Source organism: Tachypleus tridentatus, chromosome 10 (assembly GCF_004210375.1).
Source record: "Tachypleus tridentatus isolate NWPU-2018 chromosome 10, ASM421037v1, whole genome shotgun sequence".
NCBI lineage: Eukaryota > Metazoa > Arthropoda > Merostomata > Xiphosura > Limulidae > Tachypleus > Tachypleus tridentatus.
In genome coordinates, this window is record NC_134834.1 from 3595380 (window position 1) to 3612536 (window position 17157).

General features: G+C 32.3%; 1 protein-coding gene across 3 annotated transcripts in view; it reads right to left on the reverse strand.

Moving 5' to 3' along the window:
* LOC143228648 (proteolipid protein DM beta-like) overlaps positions 1–17157 on the reverse strand; it is a 45577-nt gene that overhangs the window by 15911 nt on the left and 12509 nt on the right. For 2 of the 3 annotated variants that reach the window (XM_076459887.1, XM_076459888.1), the window contains 2 exons: positions 10725–10890; positions 2688–2847 (listed from right to left, as the gene is read on the reverse strand). In XM_076459887.1, coding sequence (XP_076316002.1) covers positions 2688–2847; positions 10725–10890 — 326 coding nt within the window. Of the gene's footprint in view, positions 1–2687; positions 2848–10724; positions 10891–16016; positions 16173–17157 lie in introns of those variants that run through there. The other variant, XM_076459886.1, reaches the window with a different exon arrangement.

Consider the following 17157-nt stretch of genomic DNA (forward strand, 5'->3'; position numbering starts at 1 on the left):
GACCAGTTCTGTAGTCATCCTATGTTACTAACCACAACACAAGATATTCTTATCAAACAGACCAGTTCTGTAGTCATCCTATGTTACTAACCACAGCACAAGGTATTCTTATCAAACAGACCAGTTCTGTAGTCATCCTATGTTACTAACCACAACACAAGATATTCTTATCAAACAGACCAGTTCTGTAGTCATCCTATGTTACTAACCACAGCACATGATATTCTTATCAAACAGACCAGTTCTGTAGTCATCCTATGTTACTAACCACAGCACAGGATATTCTTATCAAACTGACCAGTTCTGTAGTCATCCTATGTTACTAACCACAGCACAGGATATTCTTATCAAACTGACCAGTTCTGTAGTCATCCTATGTTACTAACCACAACACAAGATATTCTTATCAAACAGACCAGTTCTGTAGTCATCCTATGTTACTAACCACAGCACAAGGTATTCTTATCAAACAGACCAGTTCTGTAGTCATCCTATGTTACTAACCACAACACAAGATATTCTTATCAAACAGATCAGTTCTGTAGTCATCCTATGTTACTAACCACAACACAAGATATTCTTATCAAACAGACCAGTTCTGTAGTCATCCTATGTTACTAACCACAGCACATGATATTCTTATCAAACAGACCAGTTCTGTAGTCATCCTATGTTACTAACCACAGCACAGGATATTCTTATCAAACTGACCAGTTCTGTAGTCATCCTATGTTACTAACCACAGCACAGGATATTCTTATCAAACTGACCAGTTCTGTAGTCATCCTATGTTACTAACCACAACACAAGATATTCTTATCAAACAGACCAGTTCTGTAGTCATCCTATGTTACTAACCACAGCACAAGGTATTCTTATCAAACAGACCAGTTCTGTAGTCATCCTATGTTACTAACCACAACACAAGATATTGTTATCAACCAGACCAGTTCTGTAGTCATCCTATGTTACTAACCACAGCACAAGATATTCTTATCAAACAGACCAGTTCTGTAGTCATCCTATGTTACTAACCACAGCACAGGATATTCTTATCAAACTGACCAGTTCTGTAGTCATCCTATGTTACTAACCACAGCACAGGATATTCTTATCAAACTGACCAGTTCTGTAGTCATCCTATGTTACTAACCACAACACAAGATATTCTTATCAAACAGACCAGTTCTGTAGTCATCCTATGTTACTAACCACAACACAAGATATTCTTATCAAACAGATCAGTTCTGTAGTCATCCTATGTTACTAACCACAACACAAGATATTCTTATCAAACAGACCAGTTCTGTAGTCATCCTATGTTACTAACCACAGCACATGATATTCTTATCAAACAGACCAGTTCTGTAGTCATCCTATGTTACTAACCACAGCACAGGATATTCTTATCAAACTGACCAGTTCTGTAGTCATCCTATGTTACTAACCACAACACAAGATATTCTTATCAAACAGACCAGTTCTGTAGTCATCCTATGTTACTAACCACAGCACAAGGTATTCTTATCAAACAGACCAGTTCTGTAGTCATCCTATGTTACTAACCACAACACAAGATATTGTTATCAACCAGACCAGTTCTGTAGTCATCCTATGTTACTAACCACAACACAAGATATTCTTATCAAACAGACCAGTTCTGTAGTCATCCCATGTTACTAACCACAGCACAAGATATTCTTATCAAACAGATCAGTTCTGTAGTCATCCTATGTTACTAACCACAACACAAGATATTCTTATCAAACTAACCAATTCTGTAGTCATCCCATGTTACTAACCACAGCACAAGATATTCTTATCAAACAGATCAGTTCTGTAGTCATCCTATGTTACTAACAACAACACAAGATATTCTTATCAAACTGACCAGTTCTGTAGTCATCCTATGTTACTAACCACAGCACAAGGTATTCTTATCAACCAGACCAGTTCTGTAGTCATCCTATGTTACTAACAACAACACAAGATATTCTTATCAAACAGATCAGTTCTGTAGTCATCCTATGTTACTAACCACAGCACAAGGTATTCTTATCAAACAGACCAGTTCTGTAGTCATCCTATGTTACTAACCACAGCACAAGATATTCTTATCAAACAGACCAGTTCTGTAGTCATCCTATGTTACTAACCACAACACAAGATATTCTTATCAAACAGACCAGTCGTGTAGTCATCCTATGTTACTAACCACAACACAAGATATTCTTATCAAACAGACAAGTTCTGTAGTCACCCTATGTTACTAACCACAACACAAGATATTCTTATCAAACAGTCCAGTTCTGTAGTCATCCTATGTTACTAACCACAGCACAAGATATTCTTATCAAACTGACCAGTTCTGTAGTCATCCTATGTTACTAACCACAACACAAGATATTCTTATCAAACAGATCAGTTCTGTAGTCATCCTATGTTACTAACCACAACACAAGATATTCTTATCAAACAGACCAGTTCTGTAGTCATCCTATGTTACTAACCACAACACAAGATATTCTTATCAAACAGACCAGTTCTGTAGTCATCCTATGTTACTAACCACAACACAAGATATTCTTATCAAACAGATCAGTTCTGTAGTCATCCTAGGTTACTAACCACAACACAAGATATTCTTATCAAACAGACCAGTTCTGTAGTCATCCTATGTTACTAACCACAGCACAAGAAATTCGTCCTCCCATTCTGGCTTTCCATCCTCGGTAAATTCTCTTCCTCGTAGCTCCCGTTGCCAAAAACCCCACAATTAATAAGAATAAGCTGAGGATCCCCATCACTCCTCCAATCACAATGAATATGATTCGGAGATCAGTCAATCTATCAAAGAAATATAATTCATTTAACATTTAACAATACCAAGTTAATTATAATTACAGTTTTCTCTTTCTTTTATTTGACCATGTTTTAAATAATGTATCACAAAGTTAAAATAATGTGATTTAAAAATGTATTTTCAATTTTGGACTCTTCACTCTTAACTCAATACAACCACAGTTCCTACAGATAACAAAATCTAACATAATTTTGTTTTGTAATAATAGAACCACTGTTACCTACAAATATAGGTACATTAACTTGCTGATATATCCAAACATCAACACAACAATCGTTACTGATTATGTATGCAGTGTTTTATAAACAATATCGACTATCTTGTATTTTTCTACAGAGAATCAATCCTACATACACATATAAACATATCCTGTACACGTTACTGTGCTTCTCCTGATGTAAATCAAACCTACATACACATATAAACATATCCTGTACACATGTTACTGTGCTTCTCCTCATGTAAATCAAACCTACACACACATATAAACATATCCTGAACACGTTACTGTGCTTCTCCTGATGTAAATCAAACCTACATACACATATAAACATATCCTGAACACGTTACTGTGCTTCTCCTGATGTAAATCAAACCTACATACACATATAAACATATCCTGTACACATGTTACTGTGCTTCTCCTGATGTAAATCAAACCTACACACACATATAAACATATCCTGAACACGTCACTGTGCTTCTCCTGATGTAAATCAAACCTACATACACATATAAACACATCCTGTACACATGTTACTGTGCTTCTCCTGATGTAAATAAACCTACATACACACATCCTGTACACGTCACTGTGCTTCTCCTGATGTAAATCAAACCTACACACACATATAAACATATCCTGTACACATGTTACTGTGTTTCTGCTGATGTAAATCAAACTTACACACACATATAAACATATCCTGTACACATGTTACTGTGTTTCTCCTGATGTAAATCAAACTTACACACACATATAAATATATCCTGTACACATGTTACTGTGCTTCTGTTGATGTAAATCAAACCTACACACACATATAAACATATCCTGTACACACGTAACTGTGCTTCTCCTGATGTAAATCAAACCTACACACATAGAAACACATCCTGTACACATGTTACTGTGCTTCTCCTGATGTAAATCAAACCTACATACACATAAACATATCCTGTACACATATTACTGTGCTTCTCCTGATGTAAATCAAACCTACATACACATAAACATATCCTGTACACATGATACTGTGCTTCTCCTGATGTAAATCAAACCTACATACACATAAACATATCCTGTACACATGATACTGTGTTTCTCCTGATGTAAATCAAACCTACACACACATATAAACACATCCTGTACACATGTTACTGTGTTTCTCCTGATGTATATCAAACCTACACACATATATAAACACATCCTGTACATGTTACTGTGCTTCTGTTGATGTAAATCAAACCTACACACACATATAAACATATCCTGTACACACGTAACTGTGCTTCTCCTGATGTAAATCAAACCTACACACATAGAAACACATCCTGTACACATGTTACTGTGCTTCTCCTGATGTAAATCAAACCTACATACACATAAACATATCCTGTACACATCTTACTGTGCTTCTCCTAATGTAAATCCAACCTACACACACATCCTGTACATGTTACTGTGCTTCTCCTGATGTAAATCAAACCTACACACACATATAAACACATCCTGTACACGTTACTGTGTTTCTCCTGATGTAAATCAAACCTACACACATATATAAACACATCCTGTACATGTTACTGTGCTTCTCCTGATGTAAATCAAACCTACACACACATATAAACACATCCTGTACACATGTTACTGTGCTTCTCCTGATGTGAATCAAACCTTCATACACATAAACATATCCTGTACACACATTACTGTGCTTCTCCTGATGTAAATCAAACCTACACACACACATAAACATATCCTGTACACATGTTACTGTGTTTCTCCTGATGTAAATCAAACCTACACACACATATAAACATATCCTGTACACATGTTACTGTGTTTCTGCTGATGTAAATCAAACTTACACACACATATAAACATATCCTGTACACATGTTACTGTGTTTCTCGTGATGTAAATCAAACTTACACACACATATAAATATATCCTGTACACATGTTACTGTGCTTCTGTTGATGTAAATCAAACCTACACACACATATAAACATATCCTGTACACACGTAACTGTGCTTCTCCTGATGTAAATCAAACCTACACACATAGAAACACATCCTGTACACATGTTACTGTGCTTCTCCTGATGTAAATCAAACCTACATACACATAAACATATCCTGTACACATCTTACTGTGATTCTCCTGATGTAAATCAAACCTACATACACATAAACATATCCTGTACACATGATACTGTGTTTCTCCTGATGTAAATCAAACCTACACACACATATAAACACATCCTGTACACGTTACTGTGTTTCTCCTGATGTAAATCAAACCTCCACACATATATAAACACATCCTGTACATGTTACTGTGCTTCTGTTGATGTAAATCAAACCTACACACACATATAAACATATCCTGTACACACGTAACTGTGCTTCTCCTGATGTAAATCAAACCTACACACATATAAACACATCCTGTACACATGTTACTGTGTTTCTCCTGATGTAAATCAAACCTACACACATATATAAACACATCCCGTACATGTTACTGTGCTTCTCCTGATGTGAATCAAACCTACATACACATAAACATATCCTGTACATACGTTACTGTGCTTCTCCTGATGTAAATCAAACCTTGACACACACATTCTGTACACGTTACTGTGCTTCTCCTGATGTAAATCAAACCTAGACACACACATTCTGTACACGTTACTGTGCTTCTCCTGATGTAAATCAAACCTACACACACATAAACATATCCTGTACACATGTTACTGTGATTCTCCTAATGTAAATCAAACCTACACACACATATAAACATATCCTGTACACATGTTACTGTGCTTCTCCTGATGTAAATCAAACCTACACACATGTAAACATATCCTCTACACATGTTACTGTGATTCTCCTGATGTAAATCAAACCTACATCCACATATAAACATATCCTGTACACACGTTACTGTGCTTCTCCTGATGTAAATCAAACCTACACACACATATAAACATATCCTGTACACATGTTACTGTGTTTCTCCTGATGTAAATCACACCTACACACATATAAACATATCCTGTACACATGTTACTGTGATTCTCCTGATGTAAATCAAACCTACACACATGTAAACACATCCTGTACACATGTTACTGTGATTCTCCTGATGTAAATCAAACCTACACACACATATAAACATATCCTGTACACATGTTACTGTGTTTCTCCTGATGTAAATCAAACTTACACACACACATAAACATATCCTGTACACATGTTACTGTGTTTCTCCTGATGTAAATCAAACTTACACACACACATAAATATATCCTGTACACATGTTACTGTGCTTCTGTTAATGTAAATCAAACCTACACACACATGTAAACATATCCTGTACACACGTTACTGTGCTTCTCCTGATGTTAATCAAACCTACACACATATAAACATATCCTGTACACATGTTACTGTGCTTCTCCTGATGTAAATCCAACCTACACACACATCCTGTACATGTTACTGTGGTTCTCCTGATGTAAATCAAACCTACATACATATATAAACACATCCTGTACATGTTACTGTGCTTCTCCTGATGTAAATCAAACCTACACACACATATAAGCACATCCTGTAAACATGTTACTGTGCTTCTCCTGATGTGAATCAAAGCTACATACACATAAACATATCCTGTACACACGTCACTGTGCTTCTCCTGATGTAAATCAAACCTAGACACACACACATTCTGTACACGTTACTGTGCTTCTCCTGATGTAAATCAAACCTACATACACATATAAACATATCCTGTACACATGTCACTGTGTTTCTCCTGATGTAAATCAAACCTACATACACATATAAACATATCCTGTACACATGTTACTGTGCTTCTCCTGATGTAAATCAAACCTACACACATGTAAACATATCCTCTACACATGTTACTGTGATTCTCCTGATGTAAATCAAACCTACATTCACATATAAACATATCCTGTACACATGTTACTGTGCTTCTCCTGATGCAAATCAAACCTACACACACATATAAACATATCCTGTACACGTTACTGTGCTTCTCCTGATGTAAATCAAACCTACACACACATATAAACATATCCTGTACACATGTTACTGTGATTCTCCTGATGTAAATCAAACCTACACACATGTAAACACATCCTGTACACATGTTACTGTGCTTCTCCTGATGTAAATCAAACCTACACACATATAAACATATCCTGTACATGTTACTGTGTTTCTCCTGATGTAAATCAAACCTACACACACATATAAACACATCCTGTACACATGTTACTGTGCTTCTCCTGATGTAAATCAAACCTACATACACATATAAACACATCCTGTACACGTTACTGTGCTTCTCCTGAAGTAAATCAAACCTACACACACATATAAACATATCCTGTACACGTTACTGTGATTCTGCTGATGTAAATCAAACCTATAAACACATAAACATATCCTGTACACATCTTACTGTGCTTCTCCTGATGTAAATCCAACCTACACACACATATAAACACATCCTGTACACATGTTACTGTGCTTCTCCTGATGTAAATCAAACCTACACACACATATAAACACATCCTGTACACATGTTACTGTGCTTCTCCTGATGTGAATCAAACCTACATACACATAAACATATCCTGTACACACGTCACTGTGCTTCTCCTGATGTAAATCAAACCTAGACACACATATTCTGTACACGTCACTGTGCTTCTCCTGATGTAAATCAAACCTAGACACACACATTCTGTACACGTCACTGTGCTTCTCCTGATGTAAATCAAACCTACACACACATAAACATATCCTGTACACATGTTACTGTGCTTCTCCTGATGTTAATCAAACCTACATACACATATAAACATATCCTGTACACATGTTACTGTGATTCTCCTGATGTAAATCAAACCTACATTCACATATAAACACATCCTGTACACTTGTTACTGTGCTTCTCCTGATGTAAATCAAACCTACATACACATATAAACATATCCTGTACACATGTTACTGTGCTTCTCCTGATGTAAATCAAACCTACACACATGTAAACATATCCTCTACACATGTTACTGTGATTCTCCTGATGTAAATCAAACCTACACACATGTGAACATATCCTCTACACATGTTACTGTGATTCTCCTGATGTAAATCAAACCTACATTCACATATAAACATATCCTGTACACATGTTACTGTGCTTCTGTTGATGTAAATCAAACCTACACACACATGTAAACATATCCTGTACACACGTTACTGTGCTTCTCCTGATGTTAATCAAACCTATACACATATAAACATATCCTGTACACGTTACTGTGCTTCTCCTGATGTAAACCTAACCTACACACATGTAAACACATCCTGTACACATGTTACTGTGCTTCTCCTGATGCAAATCAAACCTACACACACATATAAACATATCCTGTACACGTTACTGTGCTTCTCCTGATGTAAATCAAACCTACACACACATATAAACATATCGTGTACACATGTTACTGTGATTCTCCTGATGTAAATCAAACCTACACACATGTAAACACATCCTGTACACATGTTACTGTGCTTCTCCTGATGTAAATCAAACCTACACACATATAAACATATCCTGTACACATGTTACTGTGCTTCTCCTGATGTAAATGAAACCTACACACACATATAAACATATCCTGTACACATGTTACTGTGATTCTCCTGATGTAAATCAAACCTACACACATGTAAACACATCCTGTACACATGTTACTGTGCTTCTCCTGATGTAAATCAAACCTACACACACATATAAACATATCCTGTACACATGTTACTGTGTTTCTCCTGATGTAAATCACACCTACACACACATATAAACATATCCTGTACACATGTTACTGTGATTCTCCTGATGTAAATCAAACCTACACACATGTAAACACATCCTGTACACATGTTACTGTGATTCTCCTGATGTAAATCAAACCTACACACACATATAAACATATCCTGTACACATGTTACTGTGTTTCTCCTGATGTAAATCAAACTTACACACACACATAAATATATCCTGTACACATGTTACTGTGCTTCTGTTGATGTAAATCAAACCTACACACACATGTAAACATATCCTGTACACACGATACTGTGCTTCTCCTGATGTTAATCAAACCTACACACATATAAACATATCCTGTACACATGTTACTGTGCTTCTCCTGATGTAAATCCAACCTACACACACATCCTGTACATGTTACTGTGGTTCTCCTGATGTAAATCAAACCTACATACACATAAACACATCCTGTACACATGTTACTGTGCTTCTCCTGATGTAAATCAAACCTACACACATATATAAACACATCCTGTACATGTTACTGTGCTTCTCCTGATGTAAATCAAACCTACACACACATATAAGCACATCCTGTACACATGTTACTGTGCTTCTCCTGATGTGAATCAAAGCTACATACACATAAACATATCCTGTACACACGTTACTGTGCTTCTCCTGATGTGAATCAAACCTACATACACATAAACATATCCTGTACACACGTTACTGTGCTTCTCCTGACGTAAATCAAACCTAGACACACACACTTTCTGTACACGTCACTGTGCTTCTCCTGATGTAAATCAAACCTACATAGACATAAACATATCCTGTACACATGTTACTGTGATTCTCCTGATGTAAATCAAACCTACACACACATATAAACATATCCTGTACACATGTTACTGTGTTTCTCCTGATGTAAATCAAACCTACACACACATATAAACATATCCTGTACACATGTCACTGTGTTTCTCCTGATGTAAATCAAACCTACATACACATATAAACATATCCTGTACACATGTTACTGTGTTTCTCCTGATGTAAATCAAACCTACACACACATATAAACATATCCTCTACACATGTTACTGTGATTCTCCTGATGTAAATCAAACCTACATTCACATATAAACACATCCTATACACATGTTACTGTGCTTCTCCTGATGTAAATCAAACCTACATACACATATAAACATATCCTGTACACATGTTACTGTGCTTCTCCTGATGTAAATCAAACCTACACACATGTAAACATATCCTCTACACATGTTACTGTGATTCTCCTGATGTAAATCAAACCTACATTCACATATAAACATATCCTGTACACATGTTACTGTGCTTCTCCTGATGTAAATCAAACCTACACACACATCCTGTACACATGTTACTGTGTTTCTCCTGATGTAAATCAAACCTACACACACATATAAACATATCCTGTACACATGTTACTGTGCTTCTCCTGATGTAAACATTCTCAGCATTTTTACATTAAAACAACATGATTACAACAGCAGTGTTTTGAAACATATACACCATAGTAGTGATGTAGTATGTACAATTTACAATTAAAAGTAGACAAGACAATTAAATAACTTAGAACTTCTTTGTTGATATTAAAACTTCTTAAGTCGATATCTTATCATGACAGAAAAGTAACACAATATTATTTAAATGACATTCTAAACTACAGAAAACAAAATCTTATAATTCAGGCAACTTGGACTTACTTATGGAAATGTATATGAAAAACATCTTGAAACAAGCGTAGAGTCAAAGCTACACCCTTGTACATAGACCCTAAGAAGATTCCCGACCCTGCAAAGCACATCACAGTAGCAATGAGGGTAGCATAGGGTATTCTTGTCAAACACTTGTAACATCCTACACAACAACCTGCAAAACAGATAATTAATGTTGGAATATTACAAAACTGTACCATGAAGTTCTGAAAAAAACACACAATTATGCAAAATCAAGCTCTTATTATCCTAAAATCATTTATACCTTTCACAAAACATAGCAAAGTATCAGCATGTCCCAGAAAGGCACTTACAAATAAAATGTTCATTACTGAATGTTACATCTTAAAACCTGTTCATCATGTGAGGCAACACAACTTCATGGGAAAACATTATAGATGTGTGTATGGTCTATTAAGTTCAGCAAGTTTTATATAAAATTATACGTGTATAATATGTTAAGTACAACAACTTTTATATAAAATTATACGTGTATAATCTGTTAACTACAGCAACTTTTTTATAAAATTAGAGAAGTGTGTAAATCTGTTAACTACAGCAAGTTTTATATAAAATTAGAGAAGTGTGTATAATCTGTTAACTACAGCAAGTTTTATATAAAATTAGAGAAGTATGTATAATCTGTTAAGTACATCAAGTTTTATATAAAATTAGAGAAGTGTGTAAATCTGTTAAGTACAGCAAGTTTTATATAAAATTAGAGAAGTGTGTATAATCTGTTAAGTACAGCAAGTTTTATATAAAATTAGAGAAGTGTGTATAATCTGTTAAGTACAGCAAGTTGTATATAAAATTAGAGAAGTGTGTATAATCTGTTAACTACAGCAAGTTTTATATAAAATTAGAGAAGTATGTATAATCTGTTAAGTACAGCAAGTTTTATATAAAATTAGAGAAGTGTGTATAATCTGTTAAGTACAGCAAGTTTTATATAAAATTAGAGAAGTATGTATAATCTGTTAAGTACATCAAGTTTTATATAAAATTAGAGAAGTGTGTATAATCTGTTAAGTACAGCAAGTTTTATATAAAATTAGAGAAGTGTGTATAATCTGTTAAGTACAGCAAGTTTTATATAAAATTAGAGAAGTGTGTATAATCTGTTAACTACATCAAGTTTTATATAAAATTAGAGAAGTGTGTATAATCTGTTAAGTACAGCAAGTTTTATATAAAATTAGAGAAGTATGTATAATCTGTTAAGTACATCAAGTTTTATATAAAATTAGAGAAGTGTGTATAATCTGTTAAGTACAGCAAGTTTTATATAAAATTAGAGAAGTGTGTATAATCTGTTAAGTACAGCAAGTTTTATATAAAATTAGAGAAGTGTGTATAATCTGTTAAGTACAGCAAGTTTTATATAAAATTAGAGAAGTGTGTATAATCTGTTAAGTACATCAAGTTTTATATAAAATTAGAGAAGTGTGTATAATCTGTTAAGTACAGCAAGTTTTATATAAAATTAGAGAAGTGTGTATAATCTGTTAAGTACAGCAAGTTTTATATAAAATTAGAGAAGTGTGTAAATCTGTTAAGTACAGCAAGTTTTATATAAAATTAGAGAAGTGTGTATAATCTGTTAAGTACAGCAAGTTTTATATAAAATTAGAGAAGTGTGTATAATCTGTTAAGTACAGCAAGTTTTATATAAAATTAGAGAAGTATGTATAATCTGTTAAGTACAGCAAGTTTTATATAAAATTAGAGAAGTGTGTATAATCTGTTAAGTACATCAAGTTTTATATAAAATTAGAGAAGTGTGTATAATCTGTTAACTACAGCAAGTTTTATATAAAATTAGAGAAGTATGTATAATCTGTTAAGTACAGCAAGTTTTATATAAAATTAGAGAAGTGTGTATAATCTGTTAAGTACAGCAAGTTTTATATAAAATTAGAGAAGTGTGTATAATCTGTTAAGTACAGCAAGTTTTATATAAAATTAGAGAAGTATGTATAATCTGTTAAGTACATCAAGTTTTATATAAAATTAGAGAAGTATGTATAATCTGTTAAGTACAGCAAGTTTTATATAAAATTAGAGAAGTGTGTATAATCTGTTAAGTACATCAAGTTTTATATAAAATTAGAGAAGTGTGTATAATCTGTTAACTACAGCAAGTTTTATATAAAATTAGAGAAGTATGTATAATCTGTTAAGTACAGCAAGTTTTATATAAAATTAGAGAAGTGTGTATAATCTGTTAAGTACAGCAAGTTTTATATAAAATTAGAGAAGTATGTATAATCTGTTAAGTACATCAAGTTTTATATAAAATTAGAGAAGTGTGTATAATCTGTTAAGTACAGCAAGTTTTATATAAAATTAGAGAAGTGTGTATAATCTGTTAAGTACAGCAAGTTTTATATAAAATTAGAGAAGTGTGTATAATCTGTTAAGTACAGCAAGTTTTATATAAAATTAGAGAAGTGTGTATAATCTGTTAAGTACAGCAAGTTTTATATAAAATTAGAGAAGTGTGTATAATCTGTTAAGTACAGCAAGTTTTATATAAAATTAGAGAAGTGTGTATAATCTGTTAAGTACAGCAAGTTTTATATAAAATTAGAGAAGTGTGTATAATCTGTTAAGTACAGCAAGTTTTATATAAAATTAGAGAAGTGTGTATAATCTGTTAACTACATCAAGTTTTATATAAAATTAGAGAAGTGTGTATAATCTGTTAATTACAGCAAATTTTATATAAAATTAGAGAAGTGTGTATAATCTGTTAACTACAGCAAGTTTTATATAAAATTAGAGAAGTGTGTATAATCTGTTAAGTACAGCAAGTTTTATATAAAATTAGAGAAGTGTGTATAATCTGTTAACTACAGCAAGTTTTATATAAAATTAGAGAAGTGTGTATAATCTGTTAAGTACATCAAGTTTTATATAAAATTAGAGAAGTGTGTATAATCTGTTAAGTACAGCAAGTTTTATATAAAATTAGAGAAGTGTGTACAATCTGTTAATTACAGCAAGTTTTATATAAAATTAGAGAAGTGTGTATAATCTGTTAAGTACATCAAGTTTTATATAAAATTAGAGAAGTGTGTATAATCTGTTAAGTACAGCAAGTTTTATATAAAATTAGAGAAGTGTGTATAATCTGTTAAGTACATCAAGTTTTATATAAAATTAGAGAAGTGTGTATAATCTGTTAATTACAGCAAGTTTTATATAAAATTAGAGAAGTGTGTATAATCTGTTAAGTACAGCAAGTTTTATATAAAATTAGAGAAGTGTGTATAATCTGTTAATTACAGCAAGTTTTATATAAAATTAGAAAAGTGTTCCATATTTGCCACATAAATTAATATTTCTCTATAAATTAAATTACAGTTTAAACAGAGGTTAAATATTTAGGATAGAAAAATATATTATTAATGTATGTAGCAAACATAGAACACTGATATTCTTAATTTGTTGAATTTGGTTTTAATCATGAATTGCAACTTCAAAAGTGTTATTTTACTGGTTTTGTTATTCTTGCTAAAGAACACAGGTTTTTAGCAGAAAAGATGCAAAGTAACCAAGTTATGGAGGTGAGGGAAGGTCTTTCAGGCATGATTTCTGTTCTTATAGTAATATGAGTGCAAACTTCATGAGATAAACAGATACACCAATCCAATCAGAAAAATGCAAAGTAGTGCAGGTTCCTTTGTATAAATAACTGAAAGTTTCATTGAAAAACATAATACAATGTTTATTAAACTCAAAGTTTTTCTTACTAATGATGAATAGAAATATGTTCTTGTGTTTCTCTTTTCTCAGACCCTTGGACGTTTACTCTGGTTACTTTTTTTCTCAGTTCTGTTATTCATCTGCTACTGTTATGTGCATAAACATTATACTTACTTTGTTGTATACACAATACTTCCCTCTGTCCATGTTAAACATCAATAGGAGTCATAGATATTTATCACTGATATTAAGCTGATGAAATGTTATATTCCATTCTCTCTTTAAAGTTAATTTTATTGATTGTATTGCAAATAATGTATATACATTTTTTTCTTACTAATACTCTTTTTGCATTATTTCTTGGTGTATTAATTATGACTAATATTCAAATAAGCTAGCTGGTAATACCCGAAGGTATATTATTGATATTAATGTCAAAAATAACAATAGTAAGGACATCTGATTAAAGAAATTATTCAACCAACAAAAATAACAATAGGAAGGACATCTGATTAAAGAATTTATTCAACCAACAAAAATAACAATAGTAAGGACATCTGATTAAAGAAATTATTCAACCAACAAAAATAACAATAGGAAGGACATCTGATTAAAGAAATTATTCAACCAACAAAAATAACAATAGTAAGGAGATCTGATTAAAGAAATTATTTAACCAACATATTCTAATTGTTGCTAGTTTCAATTTTCTTGGGATTTATATTATGAAGTTAAACATTACTAGTTACTTTTATTCTTATCTGTATACCTTATTTGATAAGAAGTTATTTAAAAATGATTCTGAATGTAAACCCTGAAGTATAAATACAGTCTATACATATGAATATTTTCACATTTGTTTTATCACCAAGCTAGTGAGAAACAACATTAGTATTTAATTGTATTTTATAATAATCTGTGTTAAAAAGTAATTAAAACTGGTTTCATAGAGATTAACTACTCAACTTAAAAATAATTATGTTACATTAAAAATAAAAAATGAACTTTCTTATCCACACACTTACAAGTTAACGTTTGTAAAATTATTTTCATCTTTCAGACTCTATGTTAACGTACATAACCAACATAAATATACGAGAAACTGAACAGAATTTTCGCATAACTGGAAGTACGAGTCTCAAACTTTATTGTTAAATGGTAAATTTCAAGTGATTACTGGGAATATGTAATTTGTAATATTAATAATTGTAAGAAAAGTCATCACATTAGCTTCATGTCTTTCACCTTTTAGTTTTAGCACAGATACCACCACACAGATAATATTACTAATATGATATATTTTTTGTTTTGTTACGTATATTTAAGTAAAAGGTTTATTCGTAATACTAATTGTTAAGTTGTTCTCTAATGTGACGGTACAATAACTAAGGTATTTACTTTAACACTCAATAACTAGTCAATATGCTCAAGGCTTGGCATTAAACAGTAACTTACGTCATGTGTACTAGTATTATGTCGTAATTGGGATAAGGTTAATATTTAACTATTAGTACTACTAAAACTATTATTAAAATATTCACGAATAATTCTTAAACTCATTAATCTTACCGTGTCCGCAACAGTAGCAACCTTTCTTTTTATAAATACTTGAATACGAATATTTTTTTGTGTAAGTCATTTGTGAAGAGCAAATATTTTAAATTCCACTGTCCATAGGTGTTGAACTCATAAGTGATGTACACTGACTCCCTCTACGTAGACTATTTCGAAGTTCTAACGATAGTTTACAACTTACGTATTTTTTTCACGCATGCGTATGTAGACCAAAGCGTATAAAATTGAAGACGAATACAAGACTAGTTATACTCGCACGATTACTTACAATTATCACAATATACATTTAGAGAGGTTGATTTAATAACACATTGTTTATTTGTTTTAAATTAATATTTCTCTACTATTTCATGTCGCTGCGTGCCTTGTGACATCAACTATCTTATCCGAGCCTAGCAACAGATAACTATGTGTATGTGTGCGTTCGTCAGTTTTGTGAGCTTGTAATTAACTCTAATTTACGGATATAGTAATTTGGTGACTAACACATACAGACATTATAATATTACACACGCAGTTAACTAAGTAAACATTTAATAGCTATAGTCCTATATGAATAGAAAGCATTTTTGTAGCAACTAAAATTAATAATGAGTGACAAATTAATGTGAAACTTAATATCCTAACTAAAAAAGAAAAATAAATAACACACTGTTTGCATTATTCAAAGAACCTGGTTATCTTTGAAAAGAAAATTTACTATAAATCGAAATACCAATTTAAACTTACACTTGGTTATATTTGAAAACGAAAATCATCACAAACCGAAATGTATTTTCTTGTTAAACACAAAAACATACAGTGGACTATATATAAATATATATATATGCTGTGAAAATACTACTACACCAAGAATTAAATGTCGTTGTTTATAAACTGAATAACTTATAGATACATAGAAACATTAAAAGTAGAAAATGCATTTATATAATTTAAAACATCTAATCTAAACAGCTTCATGTGATTTTGGGTGGCAATCCTAAAAATATAACGTCATATATTCCCTCCATTACAAAATATTAACTAACTAATTAATACGTCTTACACATTATTTAAAGAATCTATTCACGTAAATTATATTTTGAATTTTGCAATTTGATGTCTAGAGGGAGTTGCTGGTCATTCGTGATAGGAC